Below are 25,433 nucleotides of genomic sequence, written 5' to 3' on the forward strand. Positions count from 1 at the left end.
CCTTAAGCAAAATTGTGATACTAATTTATATAAAATGATAAAATGAAACAAAAATGAGATTTCTAAACTGATTTTTAGCTGATTAATTTTTGTATTGAATATTAATAATAAATAAAAATTTACGCAAGTAAGGTTTATTAATCAGATTGGAGGAGCAAATGGTAAAGATTACACGGAGAGAGTACTTAATGCTATATTCTCGCAATTATTTGCTACTGATAATACTTGGGAAGGCAAGGTGACAAAGTTTAAAATCAATAAGTTGAACTTAATTATCATTTGCGAAGGTTAAAAAGATTGAATGCATAAATAAAATTAACACTTGACTGAAAACAAATATTTATGTTAATACAATCAAAAATTATTTTCCAGAGGTAATATTGAAGAAATTTAGTAATTGGGACAGTGCTGAATTTGCTAAAGCTGGAATGAATTGGTTTCGATTAGGAAATCAGAGAGCAGGTAAACAACCAAAACAAGTTGAAAAGAAATCTAAGCCACCAAACAATAGCAATACCAAAGAAGAAGAGTACTGACGAGTTTCCTGAGTAAGTGAATTCAAGTGAATTCACCCAATATTCAATTAATGTAAGATTTATACTAGTATACAATCCAAAAAGTGAAAATAATATTTTACTCAGTATTAGTATGACTGATTGAAAAATCCTATATTTAAACTTATAATTGTTAAAATTTTCACTTTTTGGATTGTGATGATTACTCTAAAGAACAAAAAATATTATTTATTTTTTCTTATAAAAATAATTAATGACTTCATTTAAAAATGTGTGTAATACTTTATCAATAAGAAGTTTACTTATCTATCTTCAATCTAAAAAGTGAAAATAATAATTTACTTAGTATTGGTACAACTAATTTAAGAATATATGTTTATACTTTTTATTGCTAATATTTTCACTTTTTGGTTTGTAAAGATTACAGTAAGAAAAAAAGAATATTAATTTTGTTTAAATATAATGGAAATATGAATGAGTAAAATTTTCAACTCTAGAATTTCGAATAATATTGGTTAATTTTAGTAAATTTGAAACTGTAACTACTCTGAATAATAAGAAATAATTTGAAATCCAGTAGTAGTTCACTTTAATTTAAATAAGTTAATGTGATCTTATGTTTAATAAAATAATTGTAGCAAGTCGTTTTTACAAAATTTTGTCAAAGTTGAGTATCAATAAATATTTTCTCGAATAATTTAATGTTATACTTCTATCATTACATATGATTACAATCATTCGGAACCTCATTACTATGTCAGCTTAACGTCAGTTAGGTAATAATGATGTCAACTGGAAATCATACGTACGTCATATTTATTACGTAAAAGTCTTAGTCAATAAGTGTGAAATAATGAGTCACATGTGACTCATATCTGACTTATACCTTACATAAATCCTGACATAGTGCAAAATCATTTTGACGTCATTTTGACGTAATTGTGTTCACTGGGATATAGCTTTGTACGAGACATAATAAATATAAGACATAATAATAAAGCTGCAACTACATCTTAGAGGAGTATATAATCACGAGTGTTATATTATTACTAGTATAGCCATCCTTCCTAATTTCCATATATTATCACAGCCCTTCATTAAGCAATCTGAACTTGCAATACCTACAAAAAATTATTGACAAATAATATAATAATATAATGAGATATAAAATATGATTAAAGGGCCATTCTTGAAAAGTTCGAACATGTTGTTGAACCTTTGAAAATAACTCAATATCTTGAAGTTGCCCTCTTGAGCTACAATTAAGTGAGGGCTTCTTCGGCATTAAGCCTCTTCTTTTCTTCATGGCTTGAAACACGGAGGATTGAAAACTGCATTCAGGCATGTTCTACGTGTGAGCAAGATAAGAGTCTCTGATAAAAAACGTCAATCATTCAAAAAGTGTACTATTAGAATTTGGCATATTACAACAGTTAATGATACATAATTATAGAATGGTCTTTGATTTTAAAATATAGAAAGAGACGAAACTTAACACAACCCTAAACAAACCTAACAATCCTAAAAAAAAAGTTTCATTAGTAAACATCACCTCGATCAGTTTTTTGCCAGCAAAGACCAAAACTTTTATGAGCGTGGAATCATGCTACTACCAGAAAGATGGCAAAAGGTATTGGACCAGAATGGCCAATATATAATTTAATAAAATATTTGTTCATTATACGAAAATTGTCTTTCATTTTCACACAAAAAAAAAACGAAATTACTTTCCCAACAACCCAATACTACACTTTGGTCGAAAAATGTCTCTTTGCCGAAAGGAAGATTGTTCGTTATGTAAAGTATCGATTCTACTCTAATATAATGTCGCTGTAATATACCACATTATGATACTACAATTTCGAATAACTTAGACATTTTTGAACAATTACTCTTAATTGCTCATAATACTAACATAAACGAAATACATTTCATATTACAATATCTAGAAAATATTTTCATTTATTTTCTAACATATGTATTTTTCAAATATCTCCGATTTTACTCTTATGATTCTATTTATTAATTATTACAAAAATTAATTTACAATTCCCGTTAGAAAACGTAGTTCGTGAACCATCAATAAATTACAAATTCATACGCGAGCACATTTAATCGAATGTCCAAGCAGATAATATTTTCCATCGATGACCTAATAACACTTCGCACTTTTAACGTCGAGTAGTAAAGTCGAATTAAAATAAATAGTAAAATAAATGTAATGCATTTTTTTGCACTACCTTCATTTCATTAATTCGTTATTAATTTATTATATTACATAAAAAATAAAGTGCATTAATTAATTGCAAATTGAATTTAACCGGTGAGACAAGAAAAACTATCCTGAACTAATAATAAAACATACAATACAATATACTATTTTCATGAGTAACTCCTAAAAAGAAATTACTCATGTGCTCGTCAGTAATTTATTTAAATAATTACAACCAGTAACCGTGCCGATTGGACCTTTCATCCTCGACATGATTGAGAAAAGAAGCAATTTAAATTTTTACTCACGACTTAAGAAGTTCTACGATAACTCTAAAACACTCCTACTTCGTAGCAAGTGTAGCAGTCTAAAGATCGGAAAGTTTCTCGATTTGAAGAACATCCATCGAAGAATTCATTACATACTTCCGAAAAAGAAGATTATCTGTCATCTTATCTGTAACATAAAATAGAACATAACGATAAGTTATTAACAATATAATCAAAAATCATATCAAATAAAATCGAATAAAATGTAAATAAAAATGAATACTTACAATGCATTCCAATGGGATGGAGTTCAATTGCACCATGGCGATGCACCTCGCGTGAATCTAAAAACGCGGTTTAAACGAAAATAAGAAACTATAGATGAGTTTCTTATAGCAAAACCGAAATTAGATTATGCGGCGAACAACACTGACTCTATATATAATTCCCGTATGATTTTAATTTATTACTCGTCCGATCACTGATTCTATAACTAATTCAAAGATTGCTTTGCACACAGTCAATTGAAACAAACAATTTTCAATCTTCACTGATGCACTGATGCACTGACTTTAATATGCGAACAGTCTGTACGACTGTTTTATATAAAAATACAACTTTATTCGAACAAACTGTAATACAATAACTGCATTGGTCGCAGTTAATTTAATATATACAATTTAATAATTTAATATATATAAAAATAGTTCGCGAAACGTGATGGAATTAAAATTAACGAACGAACGTGCTTCTAATCCGTGATTTTATATTATATTTAAACGGTACAACACTCTCGTATATTGCTCCGTGCACGATTGCAATCTGAAACAGAAATAAAAAATAATACTATTAATATCATTACTATTATTGAAAACGATAGAAATTTTGCTGGAATTATTGAATAAAAAAATATACTTATTTTGAATTTTCATCGATGAATGCACGATGCGTCTCCTACCCTTAGAATGATGGTGAATAAAACTTTTTAAACCAAAAACACAAGAAACTTACGAGTTTCTGATCTGAGCAAACGAAACTTTAACATGCGACGATCAACACTGACTCTACCTTTCGGCTTTTTCATATTTTATTTTAACGATACAACACATGAGTACCTCATTGCCTACGCGCACGATTGCAATGATTTTCTGAAACAGAAAAAGAAAAAAAAAACAATTAATGTCGTCGTCGTAATAAAAAATCATTGAAGTTATAATCAAGAAATGTTTGATAGAAAGATAAACTTACTTTTAGTCTTCTTTGATGACTGCATGATGGGTATCCTACCGTTAAGATAACGATGTATAAAATAAAATTAAATAAAAAATTTAAAACATACTAAAGATTATATTACAATATTTCCTGTAAATCATTTCTGAAGGCAGAGCACACATTAAAAGATTTATTATAAAGAATAAATATTAAATATAAAAAGAAAACTTAATCATTTATGATAATTGACTTAATTAAAAGTAAAAGTTAACAAATACTTATGAAATGTACCAAAATATGCAACTATTTGCTTGATAATGCTTGCTTTGTATATACTTTAATATACAAATTGGAGCAATATCAATTGTTTAAATCTTTCTATTTGTATAAAATTAGATACAAAGAATGTAATGTTAATAAAAATTACTTATAAAAATCTTTAAAGTTATCTAAAAAAGGCAATATCTGTAACTAGAATCTTAATAAATAGATATGTAAAAAATAAACCAATTTTTATACTATCTAATGCTATAATAGACTTTCTAACAGATTAAATTAGTAATGATGATGTTAGAAATAAAATTATTCAACACTTAAATACGTTACTTTCTTTATACTTCTTAACTTGTCGAAGGAAGGAAGAGGAATGGTGATCTCGCTCTCTGTTTACCCTTGAGAGTAACGAATTTCCTATTATAATATTTTTGTTTTTATTTCATTGTTAGCTCGAGCATTGCTGAAATACAAAGACGTATTATTACATGTTTATATGTCGAATGTCTTGTGTTTTTATTCTCTATTTCTCTCTTTCTTTCTCTTTCTTTTTCTTCTCTCTCTCTTACACATCCTTCTTTTTTTCTCATTCTTTTTATTACACTTCTTTACATTATAAAAAAAGAGATGTTCTTATCTCGACCAATATGAAAACGAAATTAAAAAATAAAACATAATAATTATTAGACTGAATATATGTATTTCTACTGAACTCTCCCAATGCTTGGAAATCTTAAAAAAGTAAAAAATAAGATTACATTAGTACAATATAAAGGAAATTAAATATATGAGTGTATGTCTACGAATTATCTATAGTTATTTATATATGCCTGTATGTCTGGTAAGTGACAGAAATCAAATTTAATACGAAATACGATTTTTGAAGACATAATATGAAAAATAATTAATTAGAGTATAATTAGAGATGTCAGTAATATCGATGCTGTGAAAATTAATTAGAAAATTGAAAAATATGTCGTTAAGTAACGATACGTAGAACGATATCGGTAGAACTTGACGCGAACCGGAGAGATACCGATTTTATTTTAACAGATGTCTTTAATCAAACTTTTTAAACTACCGTTTTAAAAATACTCACGTACAAAAATCTTGCTTTTAGCTATTGTTTGATATATAAGGTGAAGGTGTACGTTAAAAAATATCTTTTAATAATTACCTGATATTAAACTTATTATAACGAGACGCTGACGCTCCGATGCGATCTCCACAACCGACGCTAGGAAAAGAAAGATCACTGACGTTTGATTGGCTAATTAGCTGATTAAATATTTGGAACGTGAAGTGATCAATGACAAGTTTTCATATTTTTAACATATACAAGTTTGTTCTATCACGTCCTAGCTCGGCTTCCTTTACACATACTAGCTTGACCGGCACATGTACGTAAGTAGTCTTTTTTTATAACCACGTTAATCAAACTCTATATAATTTATTTATTAAATAAATCAAAAATCAATTCTATTTATCTATTTAATGTACACGTCACTTGTAAATATTTTAACAATAATGAATAGAAAAAAGCTAATGTAGATACTGTGAAAACTTTACCGCATCGCACAGAAGGACCTAACCGTACAGAAGAGAATCGTTCGTCTTATAAATATGCTGAAAACAATTGACATCTCTTTCAGACATGCCACCATAAACTATATTGATAAATAAAAATCTCACGAAAATGATCTGCATTATCGATTAGTTACCGACGCGCTAATTTCAATATTTTCAGTATTTTTGATTTATTTAATAAATAAATTATCATATATGGAGTTTAACTAACGTTGTTATAAAGAAAGCCAAATTACGTGCACGTGAAGTTATTTCATAGTTTATTTTATAGTAATCAGAACATTTTGTATTTACGAAAACAAGTTAGTAGAGACAGTTATCTAAAAAAAACATAAATTAATAACATATAAAAATGATTTTCTATTTAATGTAAGTTAAAATATTTGGAATGTTTAAACCAATATGCGTTAAAACATCCGAGATCGCACAAAAGCTGTATCGTCCTGTTAATTTTAAGTAATTAAAAGATATTTTTTTAACGTAGAGCCTTCTATTATATATTAAACGATAGCTAAAAGCAAGATTTGTATACCTGTTTTCAAAACGATACATTAAAAAGTTCGAAAGATATCTGTGAAAATATAATCATCGATGTTTATCGCTTTCCAAGTCTCACCATTGTAACTTAACAATATTTTTTTTCTAATTTTCAACTTTTTTCTCTTTATGTATTAAATTAACTGCGACTAATGCAGTACTTGTATTAGAATTTGTTCGAGTAAAGTTCGCATATTAGAATCAGTGCATCAGTAAAGATTTAAATTTGTGAAAAGTATGAAATTATGTTATTGCAGTTGGAAGAAGTTGTAGAATCAGTGACCGGGCGAGTAATAAATTAAAATCAAACGGGAATTAGAGTCAGTGTTGTTCGCTGTATAATAAAATTTCCGTTTTGCTATAAGAAACTCATCTATAGTTTCTTAAAACCGCGTTTTTAGATTCACGCGAGGTGTATCGCCATAGTGGTATAGAGCTGCATCCTATTGGAATGCATTGTAAGTAACCATTTTTATTTACATTTCATTCGATTTTATTTGATATGATTTGTGATTATATTGTTGATAACTTATCGTTATGTTATATTTTATATTACAGATAAAACAATGGATTATCTTTTTTTTCAAAGATGTGGAATGAATTCTTTGATGGATCTCCTATGGATCTCCGATGGATCTTCTTCAATGACTAGTTGAATAACTCATGGATCGTCAAACTACAATATTTGCTGCGAAGTAGGAGTGTCCTGGGCCATCGCAGAATTTTTGATGTCGTGAGTTAAAATTTAAGGTCCCTCTGGTGCTCAATCATACCAAAGATGAAAGATCTAAATCGGCTCGAGCTACTGGTTGTAATTATTTAAATAAATTATTGACGAACACGAGTAATTCCCAAAAAAGAATTACTCATGAAAATTGTATTGTGTATTGTATTTTTTATTATTAATACAGGATAAGTTCTCTTGTCTCATCGGTTAAATTCATTTAATTAATAATGCAATTAATTAATGCACTTTTTTTTATTACGTGTTTTGTTCGTGGTTAGTAGTGGTGAGACAGAGCATTAATTTACTCGTTTCCGTCCAGAAAAGCATGTAATAAATATCTTACATGCTTTGCTTCGTACTTAGTTTATTTAATCGTGATTAATTTTGATATATCGATACTTCGATATTATAAATAAATGAGCAAGAAGACAAACTTATTCGTGACGGATATATTCTAGCAGGTAAGTGGTGGCTCAAAACCCAGTTCTTTTATTAAAACATCCAACTTAATGAAAAGAGTCGTCCGAGGTTTTGAAATATGTTAATTAAATAGTATATTAAAATTTATTTAAAAATATTAAGTCATTATTTATGAAGTAACTTGTAGAATTCTTAGTCATTTAAATGAATTTTTATACAAATGTATTTATATGTTTATGTTCTTAATCATATTTTTTAGATAAGGATTTTTAGCTTCTAATGTACTAATTTCCCGTTTCTCTCTCCCATACTTTTTGCATCAGTGCCGTCAGTGTCACTAGTCACTTAGATGAATTTTTATACAAATGTATTTATATGTTTATGTTCTTAATCATATTTTTTAGATAAGGATTTTCAGCTCCTAATGTACTAATCTCCCGTTTCTCTCCCCCATACTTTCTGCATCAGTGCTGTTAGTGTTGTCAGTGATGCCCAGGTGTTACACGTATGGGTGAGAAACAATTAGTGTGGGTTTAGTTTTAGTTTTTTCCCCTATTGGCGGCTGTTATTGTGCTAGTAATTGTACAATGTACTTTACACTTATGTGTGCATATTATGTAGTGTGTACTGTACATCGTTTCGCGTTATTTTTTATTCATTTAAAACATCATTAAATACTCAAAGTACTAATTCTACATATCACATCTGATGTGAAAAATACGCGTGTCTTTATTCTTATATTTATATTAAATACTTTTAATTTTGTTGATAATCGTTTGCATAGTAGAGTTACTGCATTTATTTGTGGAAACTTTGATATACTCGTATATTACTAATGTGCATATATTGGATTGGAAAGAAAGTATCCGCGGAATTTGCCAATAGATAGTGCTAGCGTCGAAATCTCGATTTGTATGATTTGTATCGGGTTATACTATACGCCGTTTGGAAGATGACATTTCAAGCTACATTCTCTATGAAGACAGTTTCGCAATTCGTCGTGCGTGTCAAAAGTTATATTCCATTGAAAATGAGTGAAATTTCCGAAGAAATACGCTATGTGATGCTTTATTACTATAAAAAAGGCAAAAACGCTGCAAAAACATGCCGAAAAATTTGTACGGTTTACGGTGAGGATGCTGTAAGTGAACGTCGCACACAGGAATGGTTTGCTCGATTCCGTTCCCGAAATTTTAATGTCAAAGATGCACGACGCTCTGGTCGGCCAATCGTCGAAAATGCTGATAAAATCATGGAATTAATTGAGGTAGACCGTCATGTGAGCACTCGATCGATAGCCCAGGAACTAAATACCACTCATACAACCGTTTTGAACCATTTGAGTAAGACTCGATACAGAAAAAAGCTGGATGTTTGGGTGCCACACGACTTAACGCAAAAAAACCTTTTTGATCGAATGCATGCGATACACTGCTGAATTGCAATAAAATCGACCCATTTCTGAAGCGGATAGTGACTGGTGATGAAAAGTGGATCACATACGACAATGTAAAGCGTAAAAGATTGTGGTCGAAGGCCGGTGAAGCATCCCAAACGGCGGTTAAGCCCGGATTGACAGCCAAGAAGGTTTTACTGTGTGTTTGATGGGATTGGAAGGGAATCATCTACTATGAGCTGCTACCCTATGGCCAAACACTCAATTCGGACATTTACTGTCAACAACTGACCAGATTGAAGCAGGCGCTTGACCAGAAACGGCCAGAATTGGTGAATAGAAAGGGTGTTGTGTTCCATCAGGACAACGCTAGACCGCACACATCTTTGACGACCCGGCAGAGACTCCGGGAGCTTGGATGGGGGGTTATATTGTACCAGCCGTATAGTCCGGACCTAGCACCAAGTGATTACCACCATGCAAAATGCTCTTGGTAGTACTAAACTGCCCTCAAAAGAGGCTTGTGAAAATTGGTTGTTTCACTTTTTTGCCAATAGAGATGAGGGCTTCTATGAGAGAGGCATAATGAAATTACCTTCAAAATGGCAACAAGTTATCGAACAAAAGCGCGCATATTTGACCTAAATCGGTTTATTCATTCTTTGTAAATTTAAATTTGAAATAAAAGTAAATTTCCGCGGATACTTTCTTTCTAGTCCAATATATATACTACTGTATACTAGTATTTTTGATTTAGTTATATTTACAATAATCATTAGCTTTGGCTGTCGATTACAGCAAAAAGTACATATACCCATTAGCATATAAGTTTATAAAACGTGCTTGAACTAGGGTGTCAGAGGTGCTCCAGAGTATGCTCTCTAGTTAAGGCTTTTGCACCCTGGTAGTACGTGAAAGAACCGTGGAATGAGTGGGTGGGTATGCATTTACTTTTTTTAAATATGGATAATTGGCAGGCAGGTAGTATACTTCTCTGAATAAATGTCAACATTTTAACTATAAGCAGGTAGGGGCCGGGAAAGGCACTAGGCTTTCTTCCACTCCGGAGTGATTATTCTGCCTCCTGGTTTATACAGAATTGTTACAAAATTTTATCATTTCATTCTATTATGCTTAATTTGTTAATTTATTTTGTGATTCTTTTGTGATCTTTATTATTTAACATGATTCAAAGATATTTGCAACCATTTGAAACGATTTTATCTCAAACGAAATAAAGTCGCATCAAATTCGCAAATTCTTTGATGCTTTTGATACTTAGTTTTAAGTATTTCAGGATTAGTACTACGCACTATCGCGATTTCGTCTTACAGCTAGAAATATTTGATATAATTAACGAATAAATTAATAACGAATTAATGGAATGAAGGTATTGCAAAAAATGCATTACATTTATTCTACTATTTATTTCAATTTGACTTTATTACTCGACGTTAAAAGTGCTAAGTATTATTAGGTCATCGAGGAAAATTATTATCTGCTTGGACATTCGATTAAATATTCTCGTGTATGATTAAGGGCGGGGTAAGGGTTTTCACTTTCGAAAAATCGATTTTTTTTTGTCTTATCTTATTGTTTAACATTTCAAGAATATGTCCTTAAAATTTTAATCCGATCTAAGCAATATTCTTGAAGTTATTGTCAAATTAGTCTCGGAGCCTTTCACGCTCTAACTCTAACAGCTACGGTCGTTCGGAATAGCAGTGCAGCTGTCGAACAGTTTATTCATTGCTATTGTCCTAACCCATTATCTAGTTTTAGAAATATTTTATTTAGTAAAGGAAGGTAACTAAAGCCATAAAGATATATTTTATATTTGTATGTATACTATACACTACAATATTTTAAAGCAAGAAACGAGCGTCAGTTTGTCGTTGTACGTTTGACCGTGCGCTTGTCATTTCAAAATTTTCTCAAAAAAATTTCTGTACAAAAATTCCGAAAGTAAGCAAAGTTTCGAGAGAAGACCGACAAAGTGGAAGAATTTATTTGTGTAGATCAAGAAAAAGGTTTAATCCGAATAAAATAATTAAAGATGAGGTTACCACAAAAAGTGCTTCATTGAAGAAAATCAAGCTAAATACCAGTGCAAGTGTACCAGAAGACGTTGAAAAGAGGCTGAAGACATCGACAATGTCGCAGGAAGTTTGCAGTATGGAGCTGGAATCGATGATTCTGTGTAAGTTGGAAAAAAAAAATTTTTTCTTCACTTTTTTAGTTCATAAACTTTGAACGCATTTTTCTCTACTACTTTGAAAACTACTTTTTCAAAGTCCGTGTTCACTGCCATTTAAAAACTACTCGACCGATTCATTTCAAACTTTGTACACATTTTCTACATATAAAATACCTCCCCCCTACGTTTAGTAAAATTTTTTTTTTGCATTAAAGGTGTTTCCCACCCACAAAATAGCGGAAATTTTCGTGGAAAATAACGGTTCACACTTTAGATGGCCGCCAAAAATTTTTGAATTAAAAAAAAATAATCAGAGAACGTAGGGGGGAAGATTTGATTATAATTTGACTAAATTTTCATGGTTTTTCATTTTCAGATAATTTCCGGCCGAGTTACAGTGAACACCGCAAATTATTTTTTTTTCAAGACGCTCTGGGGGAAGCTCTGCTACGGGCTAATGCTTCAATATTTCTGCATGAAAAATTTACAGAACATTGTCAAAACTATGCTCAATAATGTATAGAAGGTTTGAATAAAATTGCTCAATCCATATTTGAGAAAAAAAATCGGAAAGAAAGTGTTTTTTTTTACGCTGAAACCCTTACCCCTCCCTTAATGAAATCTAAGTTCATTGATGGTCCAAAAGTTAGAAAAGTAAACGATAAATGTAAATTAATTTTTTAATAATTAAGAATTAGAATCATAACAAAATACTAGCTTATTTGCAAAGATAGTATAAAAGATCTTATCTTACTAGCACTAGTCCAGTCAAAATAGCCCTGAAATCGGATTTTTGAGCTATACGGCTGAAAAAATATGGAAATTATCAGAAAAATGCGTACAATACTGTGGGCAAAGTAAAAAAGTTCTCAACCACCGGGAAAGGGGTGAAAAAAATTAAAAACTACCCCAAAATACGATTTTTGGATTATATGTTAAAAATATCAAAAAAAGTTTCAAATAAAAGTTGTAGAGCATAAAATTTTAGGCCTATCTATATCAGACCATTTTTCCCCTAAAACGCACCCTTTCACCCCTACGACGGTTCAAAGTACTCAAAAAATGAAAATTCAATAAAAAATATAAAAATTGGACTTTAAAAAATTTTTTTTTTTTAATTATCTTTAAAAAACTACAAAGAACAATCGTAGGGAAACAAAAAATTTTTTTTTTCATCCCTTCTATTAAAAATCAAGGGGTGAAAACGGTTTTTGCTCGATATTTCGCTTAAAACGGGTTATTTAAAAAAAAATTTCTTTTTCATATGAATTTTTAATTTATTTTTTAAATTTTGGTGTTGAATTTATATTTATAAATATTTACCTGTAGGAAATATCCCAATTTAAAGACAGGTAATTACTCCCTTAGTCCTACGCCTTTGTAGAAAGAAACAGAAAATGAAGCTATCCTGCTCTTACTCATTGTGACGTAGTTCGCCATGGCACGCATGCGCAAACTCCTAACTTCCATGCGTGCAAGAGAGATAGACAACCTATTGTTAGCTTCGTCTAAATGTAAACAGTATAACGGGATGAAACCCTTTTTCTTAAATATATTCTCTTTTTCTTCTATATTTTCTATAGCTCGAGAGCCTCGCGCGAATCTGTGACAGCATAATAGATTTTTGAAAATATCTCAAAAAGTAAGCGAGATAAAGCGATTTTGTATTAATTATGTTTTGTAGACAATTTTATTTGCTACAAAAAAGGTTCAGTACTAAAATATTTTGCAGGATGATAGATTTTGCTTACCTTTTTACGAATATATAGTGTTATAGGAGCCACTACTCAATAATTTTTGAGATATTTGCCATTAAAAATGCTTATGAGGCTATCTAGTGTTTAAATTTACTTCTGAAGTAAGCAATAGTATATAATAGGTTTAGGATAATGACAACGATTCGGCGATTCGTTCCAATAGTGGGCCGAGTCTTTTAGGGTTCGAATCTTGGGAGGTAAATTTTTTTTTTTTTTTTATTTTTATATGTAAAAATACATAATAGAGTTTAAATAAGTTGAAAATGAAATGTCTTAAATGACTAGAAACCTTATAAGAGTTTTTTTTTTTATTAGCATTTGTATATGTTCTCAATTCTCACTATTTTCAAAATAAATATCAATAATTAAGACTGCTAAAATTTCTCAAAAAATCACGAAAATATATCAAGACTTTTCTTATTTTTGTTAATTATTAATCTTAATCAGTAATTAAGACTTTCCTACGCTTGTTATAATAAAAAAAAAATATGTAAAGTGTTTTAAAATACATTAATAGAGAGAAATAAATGATAAAATTTATTAAAATGTAATAAAAAAATTTTTTTTTAAATTTTAAAACTTGAAAAAAAATAGTAGTTATCGAAGGCCTACGGCCAGACCGGCCTAAAACGTAAAATTAGTAGGTTTGCTTTAAAAATTATGAAGAAAATCTAAATATGCACTCACTTTAAAAAATGCAAGTTAAAGTTTAAAAATCGAAAATTACGTATTAAGACACTTTAAATAATTTTTTTGAATTTTTTTTCGAAAAGTACATTGAAAAACAAAACTTTTATGTAGAATGGTAATTTTCATTTGGATGAGTTTTAAAAAAGGTACGGGCTAAAAACCACAGAAAGAGCTGCTTTTTGAAAATTCGATATCTTTGGAACGGCAGATCAAAAAATGACACAATTTAGGAGGAAGGGTTTTTCAGTGGGTACTAAGAGATACCAAAAAATGGCGGAAATAAAAAATAAAAATTTTTAAAACCGTCCGATTTGGCGTGGAATGCCCCATATGTACAGAATAATATTTATTACAAAACAATAAAAGCATTTCCCAAGTGAGAATAGAGAGTAAACAGTGATTCAGCCCTACGTGAGAATCTGAATGTACCCTGCAATAAACATATCGATGCCGAAGAACACATACTTCTGATTCCGAAAAAAAATTAATTTGTCTCGATATTTTAGTATTTTTTCAAAATCATTGATATTTATTTTGAAAATAGTGAGAATTGAGAACATATACAAATGCTAATAAAAAAAAAAACTCTTATAAGGTTTCTAGTCATTTAAGACATTTCATTTTCAACTTATTTAAACTCTATTATGTATTTTTACATATAAAAATAAAAAAAAAAAAAAATTTACCTCCCAAGATTCGAACCCTAAAAGACTCGGCCCACTATTGGAACGAATCGCCGAATCGTTGTCATTATCCTAAACCTATTATATACTATTGCTTACTTCAGAAGTAAATTTAAACACTAGATAGCCTCATAAGCATTTTTAATGGCAAATATCTCAAAAATTATTGAGTAGTGGCTCCTATAACACTATATATTCGTAAAAAGGTAAGCAAAATCTATCATCCTGCAAAATATTTTAGTACTGAACCTTTTTTGTAGCAAATAAAATTGTCTACAAAACATAATTAATACAAAATCGCTTTATCTCGCTTACTTTTTGAGATATTTTCAAAAATCTATTATGCTGTCACAGATTCGCGCGAGGCTCTCGAGCTATAGAAAATATAGAAGAAAAAGAGAATATATTTAAGAAAAAGGGTTTCATCCCGTTATACTGTTTACATTTAGACGAAGCTAACAATAGGTTGTCTATCTCTCTTGCACGCATGGAAGTTAGGAGTTTGCGCATGCGTGCCATGGCGAACTACGTCACAATGAGTAAGAGCAGGATAGCTTCATTTTCTGTTTCTTTCTACAAAGGCGTAGGACTAAGGGAGTAATTACCTGTCTTTAAATTGGGATATTTCCTACAGGTAAATATTTATAAATATAAATTCAACACCAAAATTTAAAAAATAAATTAAAAATTCATATGAAAAAGAAATTTTTTTTTAAATAACCCGTTTTAAGCGAAATATCGAGCAAAAACCGTTTTCACCCCTTGATTTTTAATAGAAGGGATGAAAAAAAAAATTTTTTGTTTCCCTACGATTGTTCTTTGTAGTTTTTTAAAGATAATTAAAAAAAAAAAATTTTTTAAAGTCCAATTTTTATATTTTTTATTGAATTTTCATTTTTTGAGTACTTTGAACCGTCGTAGGGGTGAAAGGGTGCGTTTTAGGGGAAAAATGGTCTGATATAGATAGGCCTAAAATTTTATGCTCTACAACTTTTATTTGAAACTTTTTTTGATATTTTTAACATATAATCCAAAAATCGTATTTTGGGGTAGTTTTTAATTTTTTTCACCCCTTTCCCGGTGGTTGAGAACTTTTTTACTTTGCCCACAGTATTGTACGCATTTTTCTGATAATTTCCATATTTTTTCAGCCGTATAGCTCAAAAACCCGATTTCAGGGCTATTTTGACTGGACTACACGTAAGAAATGTTTAAATACAGTTTTCAGGGAATGAAAAAAGAAAAGGCTTAATGCCGAAGAGGTCCCTACTTAACACGTTCGTCGCCCAACCCGTTCAGGTTGAATTTCTCGCCAGGCCTAAAATTCGACTGTCGGCGCGCCGTAACGTAAAGAAGCGATAAGTAGAAATATCAACAATGCGACCCGAGTATTATGGTTATATTATATTATTATATTTTATTTACCGAAAATAATAAAATATAAAACTATCTTTTATTTATCGAAAATAATAAAATATAAAACTATCTTTTATTTACCGAAAATAATTTTGTTTCGAAATGGGAAATGTGATTGGTTTTTCCAACTAAAAATACTATAACTTCAACAAGAAGAGCGTCACCGTATACGGGGCCCCCGGGGAAGCATGCCCGTCTCCGGTATACGGTGCCATGGCGACGAATGTGTTAATTGTGGCTGAAGAGGGCAACTTCAAGCTATTGAGTTATTTTCAAAGGTTCAACAACATGTTCGAACTTTTCAAGAATGGCTATTTAATCATATTTTATATCTCATTATATTATTATATTGTTTGTCAATAATTTGTAGTTGTAATTGGAGATGATGGATCATTCCATTTCCTTGGGACATTAAATTTGTGTCTATATCATCAAAAGATGCATCAATTTTTTGTTAATTAGAATCAAGATTATTAACATGTTCTTTAAATTATTAAATAATTAAATTTTCCTTTCTCTTTTCTTAATTTGTTTTTAAGATTCTTCACTGTGATCATATTTTATTAAATTTATAATTTTTCTTTTATATTTAATGTAGTTTAAAAGTATTTCATAATAAATAATAAATATTATTTTGTTTGTAACTTAATATTTGTTTTTTGAAGTGAAAATTTCTTTAGAATGGGAGTGATCTAAAAAAAATGAAACACGGTCGGTCAGGAAACGGAGCGGTTGTAACGGCTACGATATTTAGTAAAAAGAGAAAAATGAAACACGGTCGGTTAGGAAACGGAGCTATGAAACGACTGCTATACTAAATAATGAAAGAACATGTGTACAGATCACACGTGCTAGAAGTGAAACCTTCAAAAATCTAAGTTTCGAGAAAATGAGACGAATGCACAATTTTAAGAGTAAGATAATTGTAGGATTTATTTATTATAATATTATTACCATATATAATAAAGATCACCGGTATGGTCTCTGGGTGGACTAGCTGATAAAAAGTACATTTTTTCAATTCAAGCAATAAAAATGGAATGCTAAATGCGATAGCCATAGATAGAAACAAAAATGGTAGAATGTTTGTCGGTGGAAATATATTCTATCTTAACCTAAGTAAATATAATATATCTTTTTTTTTTGAAACTCAGGTAGATAAATTTTTTTTCTTTTACACTTTTCACACTTTCTGTGAATGTGAGACATCTTTATTAGGGGTTAACACACACAAGTATTTCTTTTTGTGTTGCAACTAATACCTGAAGATGCCGTAAAAGAAGGGAACAGTTCTGGTCGTATTTTTTTCGTTTCATCGGGTTTTGAATTACAACGATTTTAATAACTATTTATCATTTCCGTTGTTTTATTTTATAATATTAAGAATTTTTTTAAAAATTTATTTTCTATATTTTTTTTTCTATATTTGTAAAATAAGTTATATTATTGTATTTTTATTGGAAATATAAAGTAAATAAGGTTTATTTGTTTTTGTCACGTGTCTAGTTTCTTCTATTTAAAAATTTTTCTATTTTATTGAAAAATTAGTATAAATTTCTTAAATACGCAAACATTATAATTAAAAAACATGTCTTTGGATATTTATAAGAAAAATATTCTACAGTGTTCTCTAATTCTTTTTCCTGATGTATCTGATAATCTTTCTTTTTTTTGTAAAATATTGCAGACAATACAATTATCATATTCTATATATTTCATAATTGTTTCTTGAATTCTACGCAGTATTCTTTATTCTGCGTTTATTTACCATATCTACAAAATGCCATCGATACTTTTATTTATATAAATAATATCCGATATCCGGTGTGGGACACAGAGGTTTTGTTCTATCGATGGGCGGTCCTTCTTAATCTTTGTTTTCTTTATCCCTACCAAGGAGCAGCTGCATCTTAAGTGCTTGGCAACGAAATATATTTTTCTTTTGGTTTATTCGTTATTCGTCTACTCTTTTTCTATTCCTGATTGAGTAAAGACGTGCTTCCACCTTATCATATAAAATAAAGAGAAATTGTGTTATAAGAAAGAGTATTTTTAATATCACCTATAACTCAATATTGTTAATTATAATATTTGCGAAATAAATAATTTAATATTAAGGGGACGTTCTACTCGAAGCACCAAAAAAAAAGGCTATTTTCGCGAATTTTTTCCAAGAAAACTATAAAAGATACCGATATAAAAGTTGTTGGGTTTGTTAAATTGAGTCTTAAACTATATAAATGAATTTTTGTTTTTTCATTTTAATTAATTTTTTATTGCAAAAACAGTAGTTTAAAAAAACACCTCAAAACTTTAGTGCTTTGGTAGCTCCATCAGAACTTGAGAATGGCTTACCTGAAACATAAAAGTAAAATGGTTTTATATTCTATATGACTTCAGCTACAAAGTGACGCTAATATATGAAATTTTATCAATAAATAAAAAAATGGTGGACAAATTACAAAAAAACGTTAAAATGACCATTTTTTCCGTTGTTTTTGACTAAAAATAAATAGTAAAAATTAAAATTAAGAAAAGATTTAGCGTCACTTTGTTACAGCTCATGTGTAGAATATGTGGATTAAATTTTATAAGAATCGGTTTACTGGTTCGTGAGATACGATGGAGCTAGTATTTCAAAACATAGTTTCGAGATAAACGCGTTTAAAGTTTTTTTTTACTCAAAATCGTTAAAAATTCTTACCTAAACTTAATCTGCGATGCCTGGACCGTACAATAGACCTTCTTCTTGTTCATATTCTTCAATTTCTTCCAGTCTTGCCTTCTTCCACTTTGATCTGGCATCTTTTGAGCACTCAGAGCTCCGACGGTTCGCAGATTCGATACGTCGGTCGTCGCGTCTTTTAGCAAAGTCGATCGCTCCTGGCCCAAGTTTCATGCCCATCGTTTCCTTTATCTTCATCACTGTTCGAAATCCTTCGTTGAAGATACATGCCGAAACTTTGCACGCAATTTCAACAACTTTTTTGCCGTTTAACATGTGTTTAGGTGCCATGTGCCTTTGATTTGAGGTACTTTCATCAGTCGATGGAACACTTAGAATGCTTCGGCTTGGCATCAGTCGAAATTTTGTGGTAGTATCCTGCCCAAATTTCGTTAAGCATATCCTATGAAGAATTCAAATTTCTTCTGACTGCTAAACTGTAGATCTCTGAGAGTTCTTTCATCAATTTGATTGTAAATTTTTAGTTTTTACTTCAGGAACTTTTTTCACAACAGTCGTTTTTCTCTTCACTACTGTTTTTGCTATGGTTCTTTTTTTTTTGGCGGTTCGGCGTTTTTCTTTTAAATTTTCTTCTTTTGTATGAGAGCTTTTCTTACCTTATTAGCGCGCTTAAATTACGTTTTGCCACATGCAAAATACACTTCAACTTTTTAACAACGAAATCTTCACCGTATGGATGATAATAAAGCAGCATTTTAAAAGTCTTGGAGTCTCCGTAGCCGATATAAGAACCGTGCGCGCCGAACGCTCAGCAGAGCGGTCCGAGATAGTAACGTTCAGGCAGCAAAAAAATGTAGTTAGAGACATCGAATCTTTTTGAAATTTTAACACAATATTTCTACATATATATACATTCGAAAAATGTAAAAGAAAAAATTTAATTTTTTTAAAAATTGCAGAGTAGAACGTCCCCTTAATTTTCCAATAAAATAGAAACATTTTTAAATAGAAAAGAAATGACATGTTTGGTAAAAAAAAAACCACGCACCTTTTTTCTTTATTTCGACCGTCGGTTCGTTTGGACCTTATACTCTTGTCGCATACCTACGTGCTTATCTCTGTTTATTCTTCTACCCTTCTATTGCTCCTATCTACAAACAGTTTGAGTATCGAAATAATATGTGTCCACTCTTCGTAGTATGGAGCCGCACACAAACACACACATATACAACCAGGAGCGATAACTACGAAGCATAGCATAAAGAGGAGACCGAGAATAGGAAAAACTGTATAGCTATATTCCGTCTCATTCTCTCCCAGGCTAAATCCTATATGTTTGTCTCTTTCTCTCTCATTATTTAGTATAGCAGCCGTTTCATAGCTTCGTTACATAGCTCCGTTTCCGTTTATTTACTTTTCAGATCACTCCCATTCTAAAGAAGTTTTCACTTCAAAAATTTTCTATTCTCGTCGGGAATGGAAAAAAGCGTTGCATTTTTTCCCCGTACTATCTTCGTAAAGTAAAATACAATGTGTGTATATGGTCGAATTAAATTAACGGGAGAATAATATATTCATTGTACTATACGCACAGCCATATTGGGGTCTAGACATAAGACGTGATATGAATACAGTGTGGGAGTTACATGGTCAATACTCAACTGACATCTTCACGCAAGAGGCCATTAAACTGATTGAGAATCACAATACCAGTCAACCATTGTTTTTATATTTAGCCCATGCAGCTGTTCATTTTAGAAATCCTTACAATCCTTTACAAGCACCTGACTTTGAAGTGGCCAAGTATTCCTCGATTGCCGATTACAATCGTAGACGATTCGCAGGTATTGAAAATTATTTAAAAAATGTTTTATTACATGTGAAATAGAGATCAAATTGAATTATTATCATAATCAATTTTTTCTTCTAGGTATGGTAAGTAAGCTTGATCAATCGGTAGGGCATGTTGTTAAAGCTCTACAAAAAACAGATTTATAGAAAAACAGCGTGATTATTTTTTCTACCGACAATCGGGGTCCAGCATCTGGATTTAATTTGAATGCAGCTTCGAACTGGCCACTTAGAGGCGTTAAAAATACACTTTGGGAAGGTTGTATATATGTTTTGTTATAAGCTTTATTATTACAATGTTTAAAACTTTTATTATAATATATTTTTAGGAGGTGTTAGAGGTACCGGTTTATTATGAACACCTAAATTAAATCGTTCTGGTCGTGTAAGTTCACAAATGTTTCACATAACCGATTGGCTACCAACACTCTTATCGATCGCTGGTAGCGATCCTTCGTATCTAAAGCATTTGGATGGCATTGATTCATGGGAAGCATTGTTGGATGACAAGGACTCACCGCGTAGAACTATTTTACATAATATTGATGATATTTTTGGTGTATCGGCGATCACTGTTGGTGATTGGAAATTAATGCAAGGTAAAATTGTGAAAACTGGAACTTTAATAGACAATCAAATGTTTCGTATCAGATAAAACGATTCCCTTTTTTTTGTTTTAAATATAAAATAAATAAAATTCAAAGTCGTTAGAAAATAAGATTATGAATTAAAATAAAATGCAAAGACATATAATGTAGCTGTTAAACATTTGTTTGGTCTATACCTTGCTATAATCGTTTATTCGATTACGAGAAAGATAAAAGATAGTAATACTTGAAATGAGATCGTAAGGAAGGTCGTTCATTTGCATGGTATGTGCTTATAATGGTGCGTGGGATGGATGGTATGGACCATCCGGAAGAGAGTGGGTGTATAACGTTGGTGCAGTAATCGGTAGTATGTCAGGTCGTGCATTCAAAAGTTTAGGTTTTTCATTTACACCAGAAAAAATTCATGAAATTCGTGAAAGTTCTCTTATCAAATGTCCACCTAAAAATGATTCTTTACCCTTATGCAAACCATTGGAAGCGCCATGTCTTTTCAACGTTCAACAGGATCCTTGCGAGGATAATAATCTTGCTAACGAGTGAGTAGAAACTCTATGTATAAATCAATTGTTTGTTAATTTCTTTTTTTTTTTAATATTTCATTATTCTTTTATTTATCACGCGAATATACGTTTACAGGTTACCCACGATATTAAAGAAATTACAGGAAGAGATAAAGAAATTTAATGCCACGGCTATTCCACCCGATAATTTACAATGGAACCATAATGCTAATCCTGAATTATGGGATCACACTTGGAACAATTTTGGAGATTATATCGATACATTGACCACTGCCAGTGCATGACAAATAAGACTTTCTTTTTCTATATCTCTTTCTTTTATTTTTCCTTTTGTATTTTGTTTACTAATTTGATTATTCAAAGTACAAGGTTAAGTAATAAGCATTTTTTTATTGTTGCTTAATAAGTATAAAGTTAAATTATTTATCTCCCATCATCATGACTGTAGCACAACTAAAAACAAAAAATTTCAATGAATAAGAAAACAGTATGATTATTATTGTGATGTTCGTGTTTCGTATTTTAATAATAAAACGAGAAAAGAAGAAGCAAAAAAAACAAACAAACAAAAGATTATATAAAATACTTACGCGCATTTATCACGATTCCACATAAGACCGCTTGAACACGCCTCTTCCATTTTATTGCACATACATTTGCAATTTTGCTGATCCCAAATCATGTTGGACTGCTTCATACATTCTCTTTTTTCTTCGTTATTTATACACTCACAGTTGCAATTTCTCTTGCGGTAAACTTGTTTGCTGTTACAATGTTCCTTCATGACTTCACAGGCACATCTTTACACAGGAAATTTTGTGGTTAATTAAATACAAATATTTTATCGTGGTTTTTATTCTTTTTTTTAAATAGTCCGAGTGATATGAATTAAAGGTGTTATTACGTTAATGTTATTAACACGTTTTCAACAAAATTATTATATGATTTGATTATGTTCAATTTAACTATCATTTAATATATAATAAATTGAAAAAAAAAGAAAAATGTATGAAAAATATAATTAACAAAAACAACTTACTTGCACTCAACGTCTTCCTCGACGTCAAGAGAAACGCAGGATGGATAACGAGAATTTAAATGTGTACGTTCAAGGAAAATTGGTCTTCGTATTGTTTAAATCGGTAGACAAGAAAGTTTACTACAATGACCGTGACATTTCATCATTGGTATCACGTTAGGAAAATAAGAATATTCGTTATCCAGGACAAGTTTCATTAATGTCATTCGCGGCATACATAACGTCTGTTTCCTTATATCAGTAACTTTCATGCTTATGTTTTTGGTGCATCCTATCGTGATTAGAATGTTTTTTTTTTCTATTTATTTCTTTTCTTTGTAAATAATTCTTCCATTTACGCGGATTTACTTTAACGCGTTTGAATGAACTTTTATTGACACGATTTTCATTTAATATTTTTGCGGAATCAAAATATACTCACGTATATGGAAGGATTATTGTAATTATAATTATAGTATTAATTGTTTGTTATAAACGGTATAAATATTTTCAATGATATATATCTTACCTACTTCTGTTTCTCGCTGTCCATTAATGTATTCCTTGAATTCGTATTTCCCATCGATGATATAAATAAGATTGATTATCAATAATACGAATACATTTAACTTACACATCATCATTTTGTTTCGTACACGGAATATGAAGAACTGAAATACTTCGTAGAACTACTTGCTTTATAAGATCTGTAATACGTTTTATTAACTATTTATATAAATTGTGGTAAAATCAGTTGTGATTAAGTCAAATTATTATCATAGTTTAAAATTTCCGTTGGTGATTCAAAAAACAATGAGATCATCATATTATTTTATCCTGTCAACGTTTCTTTTCCTTTTTTTCCATTTTGCTATGTATATAATATTTTTCTAGTTAAAAACCATGATTATGCAACACATGGAGAGTTCATATTGGAACTCAAGGCCCTATTTTATCAAACCTTATTCTTTTCATCATCGTTTTTTTTAGAAACATGAGTTTTTACTTGTATTATTAACAAACGAATTCGTATTACTCTTCTTCTCACTTTTTTCAATCATGTTACTCCTTTCATTACTTGCCATCGTGTTCACATTTTTTAAGATCATTTACTGATAAAAAAACCTCACTGTTTCAACGGAAAACAAATCAAATATTTTCTTACGTCTCATAGGAAACGTAATAAATAATGAGAGAAAGAAAGAAAGATTGTAAATTGTAATTTAGTTTATTACTTCATAATTTATACATCTTATCGAATTATTTTTTTTTTCGAGGAATGTCGATTTCGTCGAGACACGTAAAAAGTAAAAAAAAAAATCATGTGCTCAGATCACACGTGTTAGAAGTGAAACCTTCAAAAATCTAAGTTTCGAGAGAATGAGACGAATGAACAGTTTTAAGAGTAAGATAATTGTAGGATTTATTTATTATAATATTATTGCCATATATAATAAAGGTCACCGGTAGTGTCTCTGAGTGGAATAGCTGATAGAAAGTGCACTTTTCACAATTCAAGCAATAAAAATGGAATGCTGGATGCGATACCCATAGATAGAAACAAAAATGGTAGGATGTTTATCAAAGGAAATATAATTCGTCAGAAATTAAGTAAATATAAGTAATCCTTTTTTTGAATCTCAGGTATAAAATTTTTTTTGTTAGTATGCTTTTCAATTTCCCCTTTTTCATCTACATTCTTCCGCTATTTAACAAACATTTTAGGATAGATGAAATAAAGACGTTACGAAAAACATATGGAAAATACTGCTGGACTGAACGAAGGTTCTGGTAAAATGCAATGAAAGATCTAATAAAGAGATTCTCTAGAAATGTTTTTTCAACTCTGTAGCCTACCGCACTTCGAGACCCATATTATTTATAACATATCTCGTCCTTATTCTTTGGACCACAAACTTATCTTCCTAAATACTATTGTCTAAATAAAGATCTGAACAACGAAAAATCTAAAAAATGCATTAAATCCTATTGCTCTTTAATCTATCTTCTAACGTCTTATAAAGGTAAGTCGACGGCAAAAGATCTGGTGAATAGGGTGGATAAGGTAAAGGTTCCAATCCAAGCTCTATTATTTTTTTCTGTATTATTTTTGCATCTTTTTGCTTTGAGTTATCTTGTTATTAGCTCTTGTATCATTCGCTCGAGTTGTTCGCAATACATTGTCGCTGTAACGGTCTGACCAGGTTCAAGCAATTCATAGTGTATGATTCCATAAAAATCCCACCACACACAAACAAGTATCTTCTGTAATGTTAGTGATGGTCCCTGTGTCGGAACAGGTGCTTCTCCGGAAGAAAGCAATTGTTTTTCTTGTACAGAATTATTGTATACCATCCACTTCTCATCTCCAATTACCAATCGTTGCAAAAACGGATCGGCTTCATGCCGAGACAAAAGAGACGCGCAGATAGTACGCCGTTGATCGAGCACCGTTTCCATCAATTCTTGAGGAAGGATTCTGGATTCCTTTCCAGTTCACTCTTCCCATGCGACGAAGAAGTTTCGGAACTGAACCCTCTGAAACTTCAAGCTTGAATGATAATTCCTGATATGTTTGGCGAGGATCTGAATCCAAAAACTCCTTTAATAACTCCATCTTATCATGTAAGTTTAGTCGCGGGACATTTTCAAGGCTCCTATTTCCATTTCTAAACTTGCAAAACCATTTATAACACTTTACTATTGTCAAAACATCCCCGTAAGTATCGGTAATTTTTTTCACTGCTTCGATATAATTAATTCCTTGATCGAACAAAAATAGCATAAAATGACGTAAGTGTGCTTCTTCTATTGTTGGCCTTGACATATTTCCTCCTTGGTAGAACAAAAATTTG

At 30.6% G+C, this 25,433-nt stretch overlaps 2 protein-coding genes, 2 long non-coding RNA genes and 1 pseudogene across 5 annotated transcripts in view; 4 read left to right on the forward strand and 1 right to left on the reverse strand.

Moving 5' to 3' along the window:
• The window catches only part of LOC149031497 (uncharacterized), a 205,353-nt gene extending 189,681 nt beyond the window's left edge, over positions 1–15,672 (forward strand). The window contains exons 2-3 of the long non-coding RNA XR_016177692.1: positions 14,830–15,109; positions 15,627–15,672. This is a non-coding gene — a long non-coding RNA (uncharacterized LOC149031497). The remainder of the gene's footprint in view (positions 1–14,829; positions 15,110–15,626) is intronic.
• Positions 10,789–11,876, forward strand: LOC149031504 (uncharacterized). The gene is made up of 2 exons (XR_016177735.1): positions 10,789–11,348; positions 11,722–11,876. It is a non-coding gene; the product is annotated as an uncharacterized LOC149031504 (long non-coding RNA).
• A 4,850-nt stretch (positions 15,673–20,522) lies between the features above and the next one.
• On the forward strand, positions 20,523–21,147 carry LOC149031505 (arylsulfatase I-like). Its single transcript, XM_089175799.1, has one exon. It carries the CDS (start codon positions 20,826–20,828, stop codon positions 21,081–21,083), a length of 258 nt encoding a protein of 85 aa, XP_089031925.1. The 5' UTR covers positions 20,523–20,825; the 3' UTR covers positions 21,084–21,147.
• A 69-nt stretch (positions 21,148–21,216) lies between these two features.
• On the forward strand, positions 21,217–21,849 carry LOC107073059 (uncharacterized). Its single transcript, XM_089175798.1, has 2 exons — positions 21,217–21,575; positions 21,676–21,849. Exons 1-2 carry the CDS (start codon positions 21,298–21,300, stop codon positions 21,842–21,844), a joined length of 447 nt encoding a protein of 148 aa, XP_089031924.1. The 5' UTR covers positions 21,217–21,297; the 3' UTR covers positions 21,845–21,849.
• Positions 21,850–21,871: 22 nt separating this feature from the next.
• LOC149031506 (uncharacterized) lies at positions 21,872–23,393 on the reverse strand (annotated as a pseudogene). Its single transcript, XR_016177702.1, has 4 exons — positions 23,108–23,393; positions 22,600–22,870; positions 22,151–22,360; positions 21,872–22,013 (listed from the first exon to the last, which is right to left on the reverse strand). The product of XR_016177702.1 is annotated as an uncharacterized LOC149031506 (transcript).
• Between the last annotated feature and the right edge of the window lie 2,040 nt (positions 23,394–25,433).

Source organism: Polistes dominula, unplaced genomic scaffold (genome assembly GCF_049000335.1).
Source record: "Polistes dominula isolate Pdom_NZ unplaced genomic scaffold, Pdom_raw_medaka contig_19, whole genome shotgun sequence".
NCBI lineage: Eukaryota > Metazoa > Arthropoda > Insecta > Hymenoptera > Vespidae > Polistes > Polistes dominula.

Bases quoted from the DNA above. Each gene is read 5' to 3' on its own strand.
- LOC107073059 (XM_089175798.1), top strand. From the start codon at position 21,298: ATGGTATGTGCTTATAATGGTGCGTGGGATGGATGGTATGGACCATCC. The intron at 21,576-21,675 runs GTGAGTAGAAAC...ATACGTTTACAG, and splicing joins GATAATAATCTTGCTAACGA to GTTACCCACGATATTAAAGA.
- LOC149031505 (XM_089175799.1), top strand. From the start codon at position 20,826: ATGTTTCACATAACCGATTGGCTACCAACACTCTTATCGATCGCTGGT.